At 34.6% G+C, this 9,155-nt stretch overlaps 1 protein-coding gene across 1 annotated transcript in view; it reads right to left on the reverse strand.

Annotated features, from left to right (window-relative positions):
* The window catches only part of SNAP91 (synaptosome associated protein 91), a 52,913-nt gene that overhangs the window by 17,376 nt on the left and 26,382 nt on the right, over positions 1 to 9,155 (reverse strand). Inside the window, exons 5-9 of the mRNA XM_072410191.1 lie at positions 8,599 to 8,640; positions 7,929 to 7,949; positions 7,051 to 7,118; positions 4,741 to 4,762; positions 3,517 to 3,626 (exon numbers count right to left, since the gene is read on the reverse strand). Of these exons, the coding sequence (XP_072266292.1) occupies positions 3,517 to 3,626; positions 4,741 to 4,762; positions 7,051 to 7,118; positions 7,929 to 7,949; positions 8,599 to 8,640 (263 nt within the window). The remainder of the gene's footprint in view (positions 1 to 3,516; positions 3,627 to 4,740; positions 4,763 to 7,050; positions 7,119 to 7,928; positions 7,950 to 8,598; positions 8,641 to 9,155) is intronic.

The following is a 9,155-nucleotide window of genomic DNA, read 5'->3' on the forward strand; positions in this document are numbered from 1 at the left end:
TTGAGGATTTGATACATGGCATTTGATACAACCACATTCTATAAAAAGCGGAATCATAACAAGCAATATGTTCCAACTGCTTTTTTACCCCTCTGGTGCTAATCAGACTGGTATTTCATCTGACAGTTCTGTACCTGCCTGAATGCATGTGTTCCCGACTGACCCTGATAAAGAAGACTTGGTGAAGCTGGAAAAATACTACATATTAGTTTAATACTACATATTATATTACAGGTTATATGCACTTTTTTTTGGTGACATGCCGCTGCACCTCTGCAATTACAATTATTTTCTTACCATCATGCTAGCATGCTTGGTAGATAGAGGAGGCCATGTTATACCCAGTATTTTTTTATTATGCTTTTAGTTTTTAATTGAACAAAGATAGGAGCTTTTTCAAAATAATCATATGATGTATGAGCTGTTTTTGGGGCCTAAATGTTTGCATAGCCACCATGGACCGTGGATGAGAACAGTATGACTTCCAGGGACAGTACCGAGTTTCCCACACGTTATAGATTGCAGGCAACACAGTCCTCTAGATAATAACTTCCAGCCTGCTGTTCTGCCGGCCACTAAAATTAGGCCAGGTCCCCCTTTTTGATATCTGACCAATTTCTGCATTTTTATTGAGGTACTTCAGGTCCAATGGTATGGTCCTAAAGTGGGTGAAAAGTCTTCTACTCGTTGGTTCGAAATGTAATAACGGAAAGTGTGCAAACTGTCTTTTTCTTTCTTTAATGTTTCGTTATTTTCAATCTGTTCCACTTATAGTGATAGTAAAGCTTGCCAACTAACAAGGGTAGAAGGTTGCACAATAGAGCTGGCTTAGGGAGCAAGAGTATAAATCCAGCTCTAGTTGCTAGTTAGATTTGTACTTGCTCAAGGATTTTTTTTTAGCTCCTTGGATTTGCATTGAGTAACAGTTTCATTTTCAGTGCCCCCCCCCTGTTTTTGGCTACAGATTTCTCAATTTAAGCTACAACAGAGAAATCATGTCCTGGGACAACAGACACAAGCTTTTCTTAGGAATATATTAAAAAAAGTCACACAGGTGGTGCATAGAAGATATTACCATCATGCTATAGGGTTGAATTTATTTTAATGTGGTATAAAAATTCAATATTGCAAATCTAATGCCATTTTTTCACATGTAAATGCTAAATGCACACAGAAACATCAATAAGATACCAAGACCAAGAGGTCATATTAACCACTGTGTTTTGTGAACTTCAATTTAGGTTAACAGAAGAATTGCCAGCTTGTCTGGCAACAAAACAAATACTATAGAAAAGTCCTCAATCAGTAATTCAAGCCATATAATATTTTAGGACTTAAACTGAATGAAGAAACGTCTTTAGTAACACAGCACAGGTAACATCTATGTCAAGTTTCTACCAATACCATTAATAAAAAGTTCTAGGGATGGTTTGCAGGACCAAAATGGACAATTATAAAAAAACCTAGGGTATCACAAATGCAAGCACTTGCTGGTTTATATTACCAGGAAACATTTTTATTAAGTCAGTGGAGCTATCCCACACACTAAACATTTGTTTCATTTATTTTGTGTTCAGGGATGTCTAAACATGCTTTTTAAATGATCTAATCAAATATTAAATATTATTAAAATGGTAATGTCATTACAGCCTTTGGGTTGTATCTCAGGATCTGAAATTAGTGCAACAAATTGGGATCTGTTTACACATTCATTTTTTAAAAAGCAGGCAATGTAATATACATTCACAGTTTATGTATTGCAATGCGGTGTGATTTTGCATTTTTTAGAAGTTTTTTCCCCCCAAGCAAAAGGGACTGTATGAATATTTTATAGTTATTTTATAGTTTTGCAGATAACCAAATTTAAATTACACCAAGCAACATATATTGTATAATTGTACCATTAAATATTTATATAAATGACACTCTGCAGTAAAAGGTGCATTTATCCTAACCTAAAATGTGAATATGTCCTATGCTGCATATTTTATTTTTATTCTTGAATCTGACAGACCTAAAGTCAGATTAGATTTTAGGTTCCCGAATTCAAATTTCCATTTCAAAAATGGTCCCATGAACCCTAATTCTTTGCAAGGATATACCATATTTTAGGAGCTGGGGCAGCGTTATACAAATTCTCATAACACGTCTATATAATCAAGTCCAATTTATAGAACCTTTGTTTAAATTCCTCCCAGCCCTCAGGTAACTTAAGAACAGGAGCTCCAAGTAACATCCAAAATTTGAAGAAAATGTAATAAAAAGCACCACGCTAATAGAGCTGAGGATGAGATTTATTAAATTTGTTTTAGAGTAAAATATGAAGAGGCTCAGCCTTCATCAGCCTAAAATGGTTGGATTTAGGAAAGGTATAGCAATGTACAATATTGTGATCATCCTATTCATTGCCACTTTTATGAATGATTAACAATTTATGAATAACTGGGTGATTATACTATTAAGTGGAAAATTAACTTGTGCTGGCATATTTATAAAGTGGCTACTAGAACTGGGTGCCACAGAATGCTGACTGTCTGCACTGGCTTGCACTGTATTTAACTTTATAAAAGCTGTTGTGATTTTTTTTGTATCACAATACCATTTGATTTGATGATTTCCTTCCCCTTACCATTTCCGAAAATGTTATTAAAAAAACGTTATTAAACAAAAAAGAATAGTGACAGTTTCCATAGAAAAAACATCAAGTTCAGCTGCATTTTTTCTCCAAAACAACCTATGTCCAATCAGAAGCACTTCAGCATTGCTGTCACTGTTACTAATATGACAGATTCAGATATTTGAAAATAAAACAACCAATTTATTAAACTCCTACAATCGACAGACTGCATTCCAGTATGAAAAATATTTTATGCTATAATTCACAAGTTACCCTTTTTCTGCAATTTTTTTTTAATTTTGAAAATATCAGGATGCGTATGACAACTCCAAGCAACTTACAAACCACCTTTCCTCCGCATAGCCATAGCCATAGCATATAGGAATAACAAAGATGCCATATTAAAAACTACATGGGGGTGATAAGCTCCCATGTATATGCTAAATATACCTCTGACATATAGCACAGAGCTGCACTCACATGGGTCTCAGTCATATGTATAGCAAGTTTGGTTGAAATGTCTCCATGCGTTTTCAAGTGATGGTGGAACATACATACATACATCCAATTTTATTTATATAGATAGAAGATATGTAAAACCCTAGGAAGATGACACACAGTGTGTGCTGAAACAGGAATTTATTCCAATCAAAAGTGACATGGTGCAATGAGGGAGCCTAAATCTGGATCAACAAGTCTTGTTTTAATCATGCAGATTTAAAAATGATACAATTTAAGAAAGTAATATTCAATAACATAATAAAATCTGAGTGATTCGGCTTACATCATATTTCACAGATTGTCAAGACAAGGAGGACAAAACCAGCTAATATAACCGGTTTAATATTTGCTAGAAAAACAATACCAAAAAACAACAAGATGGATTTGAAAATACTTACCATATAGGAGATGCTGTACTTGGAGTTGCAAAAAGGTCAACAGGTGGGGATGTGTCTACAGTTTTTGATGGTGTAGTGTTTGGTGATGTGACAGTAGTAGCAGGTGAAGACTAAAAATAATGGCAAAACACAATTTTTGAAATTCTTTAAGACTGCAACAATAAAATAAATGCTAACAAATCCATCCATGCCTGATACATGCTCTAGATTACCAGTACGTAAATTAAAGTCTTTAATGTAGGTGTATACATTTCAAATAGTCATAGAATACAGTCAAGAGAATTCCAGTTTATTGTTGGCATTTATCGGATAATAGCATAAGTAGGCCATTTTGGACATTATAGTAGAAATCAAACTATGAAAACAAACACACCTGAGCCAAAAATAAATAAAATATTGTTGTTTGGAGTTACATATGTTTTTTTTTCTAAGAATGGACATACAAAACCCACAACACAATCTTCATAATCACAACTTTCAGTTTCCTATTTATCATGTTCATAAAATAAAAAAAATTTAAAAGCTTTTACGCCAATTTGGGCATAAGCCAATTTTCCCTTTACACCACTTTTTAAACCATGCAAGCAAGCTACTAATAAAATTTGGGATTCGACTTTGTGTAAAACGTTACACATTCCACAGAAATGTAATATATATTTATTGTATCTTCCTGAAAGGTCGTAGCCTGGATTTCTCTTATTATAGACTACATAGACAGTATTCCAGATGGTAATAAATATTAAATAATGCAAAACAACTGTGTGGTTTACTCTATAACAATCTCAGCCTATACAGTGAGTTGAGACCAAAGTCAACGGATTATTTTGGAGATCCCTTGAAATAACTTTCAAGTCTTTAACCCCTTCTTTAATTACTATATCCATAGTTCATAGTACATTAGATGGCGAGTGGGAAGAATGTCCTCTTACAGATAACCAAAATAATCATTGGTTCCAGTTAGACCTGACCGTCAAACTGCTCATTGATCAAAGGACCCCTAGCAACCTCTGTAGAGTTCCATGAAAGCCTCGTTCAGAAACAGAAACTGGTTTCTCTGAACTGGCATTTGTACTCAACTCAAAGTCAACAGGATTTTTCAAACCTGCACTTGGAATACACGTCACAATTCAGGAAAATATTGGCCACCAGCAGGAGCCCTAATCAATATGTAAAACACATTGATCACATATCATGCTGCATATGTCTCTATATATTATTAATTACCTTGCCCAATGGTGATCCAGAGCTGAAATAAAAAATACAATTAGGTTATAATAAAATATTCACAACATGAGAAGCTATACTCTTTCTATTTTAATAACTATCACAGTTCTGGGAGGACAAATTGGAAGAAACAATTAGGTAATTCTACAAGGTTTATTAATAGTGTAAATATCACATGAGATATTACTAAAGATGGTTCACACTATCATGCAACAAATACATTATGTATGAAACATTATGAATTATGTATAGAAATAACCAAAGCAGATTCAATGTTGTGGGATTGTTTGGCCAATAAACTTTATTTCCCATGTTAATCTCCAGTGCAAAGACATCACTTATTCAGCAAATCAAATTCTGAAATCCGTGATCGGCATATGCACTGGATAAAAGATTTTTTTCCCAGTTGTGTGTGATCACTACCATCTGCCTCAAGACAATTAAAGAACTCCCAGAGCTTGAATCTGAGATCAAAGGTTTTAAAAGTCTGTCCTGAGGAAGAAACATTCTGGTCCGAGTTATGTTAAGCACTAGACCATGATACTACGCCAACACGATTTGGTTCCAGCACTGATTTCTGAACTTTTAGGATTCACCTGAACTGCTCTAAGATTTGGAAAGTCAAACAAAGTTTTCTAACAGAGTCCCGAATTACAATGTGCCCAAATATAGGTAAACAGGGTTACAAGGGTACAATAGGGCCATAACATGCAAATGCAAATGCAAAATAATAGGACCACACACTATACACATGCATCACAACAAAATAAAGTAGTCAAACACTCCACAAAAGAAAAATTGGTTGGTACAGCATACAGAAGGTTTATGTTTGACCATGAAGATCATTCCCAGTTCGATCAATTAAATAGAAAAAAAATGAATTACAATGGGCACAGGATCCTTAAAAGTGGTAAAATGAACATTAGAAGGAGTTTTGCAGCTTAAAAGTGGATGAAAAATGTGCAAAATAGCGTATGGTCATTGACTGAAACAGAAACTTGACAAATGCATGTCATGACGTATTCAGCCAATTCTGAGGATATAAGCAAGTCTTACAGTATACTGGACATGCATTTTGCAGACAACTGAACAAAATATATAAAATATCCGCAATTAACATCGAAATGCGCCAACCATTTTTTTAATAAAAAATAATAACATTACAGAAAAGCAAGCATACATACAGATTTGTACACCTACCCTTCACTGATGACCCAGAATGACAGGAATTAAAGGAAAGTCATTAGTACAGTTTATTGCTGCTCTATAAACAATACAGCACATTTTACAAAAACAGGCCAAATAATAAAGTTTATGTAATGTAAAGCTTACAAAAAAAATACCATGAATCACTCTTTATATTTTTTATTTGATTCACATGAGGCAACGTTGACAATGGCAGCTTTTTACTGATGAGGCAAGTAAAAATGTGACCACACAAAATGGTTGTATGTTGCTTTCATATTACATGACCTAGACATTTGGGTTCATTTATTAAATTGGTGTTTAAGCTGATCACCTTGAAAGGAGATCTTCACTACAGCAATGTGTTGAAAACTCACTTTGTAAAGAATACACAATTATGTGCATGGAAATGCAAAATTAGTTTGACACTTGCACATAGTTGGTTGAAATCAGCAAAGCTTCACCTCATTCCCCTATATAGTGATAATTCACTTTGCTATATTAACAGCCTATGTATTGTGTGTCATCAAATCTGATAATTATAGATAACCAGGAACTAACATTTGGGAACCTTTAGGTGGGCCTCTATAACCTATCAAGACTCAGTGTGGAGAAAGACAAGGTCAAGACAACAGTCATGCTGTTGACACCTTTAGAGCTAGCCTATTTGGTGGAAAACAATAGATGTAACACATTTTTTTCACTCTCTTCGATCACACTTCTTTCTGAAAAGTTACTGGTCTCATCTATTGTTGCCCTATGGACTTGGTCCTTTGATCCATTGTCATAGAATGTCTATGAACACCTTCTGAATCCCTTTGATGTGCCTTTTATTTGATAAAGGTTTTAGAGAAACATCTTCCAATGCAAAAAAATCCCAGGTACACAAGTTCTCATGTTTTTCACACACTACCCAAATTGCCATAGAATCTGAAAAAAACATATGAGCATTTTGCACAACACAAGGCATAGATTATGCCCAAATGTGATATTATAACATCTTTAAAGCAAATAGATGAAGACATGTGCAGAGAAACTAGTATAATGAAATCAAAATTATTAAACTGAAACACCAACCCAAAATTAGCAAACTGCTTATTTTAAAATCCCATTATTGATACTGACCTGCTGCCTTTCTTTCCTTCCAGTGTATTTAAATGTTGCTCCAGGGTTTCCATGAGGCTGCTTGGTGCCTAAAAATCATTAACAAATAATGAGAACAAAGTACAATGGAAATACATTATTCTAGCCGAATAATGCTACTTAAAATTTACCAAAACAAAGGATTTGGTTCCCATTGCTTAAAAAGCCACACAGAAAACCATCAGATAGAACAAGTGCTTTGGACAAAGATCCAAGTCTCCCAGGGAAAGAGAGGACAAGCCAATTCTTAAAGGAGAACTCCATTTTCATCTTTCAAGTAAAATAATTATGATCACATCTTTTTTTATTATATCACATACCCTAGTTGCGGTTCCTTATCAATTTTCGATGAGTCTGTTCTGTTTTCAGTTATTCCTCTGAACCCTTTTTATCACAAGAACTCTTTATATTATTACCTGGTACAGATTTTGCTGTAAACTCTGTACAGGCAGAAGGAGCTAGTAACAAAAAAACAAGCCCAGCAAATAGCAGAATTTGATGAGGAACAAAAAATTTAGCTCAAACAGCCAAACGAATGCATGGAGTTCTCCTTTAAATTAAGATTATTCTGGAAATACTAAATAACATGGCAAAGTGTAATGACTTTAGGAAAACTATAAATATTTTTTAACCAGATTTCACCTTTTAATTTTAGTATTTTAGGTTTTAACAGCAAATGTTTAGGCATTTAGTTTTAAGGTAAATTAATTTTTTAAAAAAAGGCAGAGACAGTAGCTAGAAGCGGAGTAAATGTGCATCTTGCAGATAGCTTGAAAATATTCCCAAACTAAAAAATAGGTCATGATCTCAATAGGAAACAGAGATTTTGGAGCAAAGTATTACACAAGTAAATAAATTACCGGTTCATCGATGGTACCATCCTTAAAGAGAAGAGACAATTAATTGAAGTTTATTTTGACCATTTGCTTTGTGTTTATCCATTTTTTCTGACAGCTGCATATGCAAGCACACTTCTACATTATTGGTCTGCCTAGGTGTGTAAAAAATTGCAACAATATCCATACTATTCAGACTTGTGCATTAAAAATGGACCCTCAGCCAAACATTCCAAAGTGCAAGTTAAGGGATATTGTAAAAAATACCACTATGCACTAGCAGACTATCCTGGTAGTAGGGGACACGTGTTGATATTCAATAGGAAGACCATAGCATTGTGTTAGAAATACCCATCAATGCATATTAGTGCACAATGTGTGTTGACAGGTCTTTGAACTTTTACCATTATTATAATTGCCAAACCACCTGGAGCAAAATCACATAGGTGTGAATAAGCCCTCCAGTGTTGCTACTAACTTTTGACATCTGCACATCAGTAAAATAGGGGGTGTTCACAGCTAGCAGTATCGGGTATAACATATCTATTACTACTACTGATAGTATAATTTCTTCCCAGAGAGCAGAACTGAGATATGACAATTCTTATAAAATTATATTAAATATGTTTCTTTTTTAGAAGACATTTAATGAGGTTGTTCATTAATAAATGAAAGAATTTTGAATAGCACTCACCTGCGTAAGGTCAGGAATGTCTCCTTTGTCAATGCCGACTTGCTATAATAAAATAAATATAACACATTTATGATTGCAGAACAGCATAATACTACCATTATAAACTGTGCTGTATTTTAACAAAGGACATTTTCAAGCATATTTTATTTATAAGTGTTGTAGGATGTTAGTCCTTTTATGTGGCTTTTTATTTTATTTTGTGCTGTAGAAAAGTCTGTGGAAGCCCATGCAGCTGCTATGGGGCCTGGGGAAGGAGAGTGGCCCTTTACTGAGGCTACAAGGAAATTCAATCTGTAAAGCTTACAGGGCGAGGAGACTGAAATCTGGTTTGTTGCAAATCACAGATTCCCCTCTGTGTAGTAAGAAGCATTTGCAGTCTTAGACTACAAACACACGTCAGATGATACTCTTCTGATAATTGATTTAGAGCTGATATCAGACAAGAATCTGGTGTGTACAGCTTTCATCGTCTGAACGACGGTCCTAGCGGATCCACGGATGACGGATGAGAAACAATCGTAATGGAAGTGAAAGGGAGAAAGCGTAGTGGGGTGCCA

This window comes from Pyxicephalus adspersus, chromosome 4 (assembly GCF_032062135.1).
Source record: "Pyxicephalus adspersus chromosome 4, UCB_Pads_2.0, whole genome shotgun sequence".
Classification (NCBI taxonomy): Eukaryota; Metazoa; Chordata; class Amphibia; order Anura; family Pyxicephalidae; genus Pyxicephalus; species Pyxicephalus adspersus.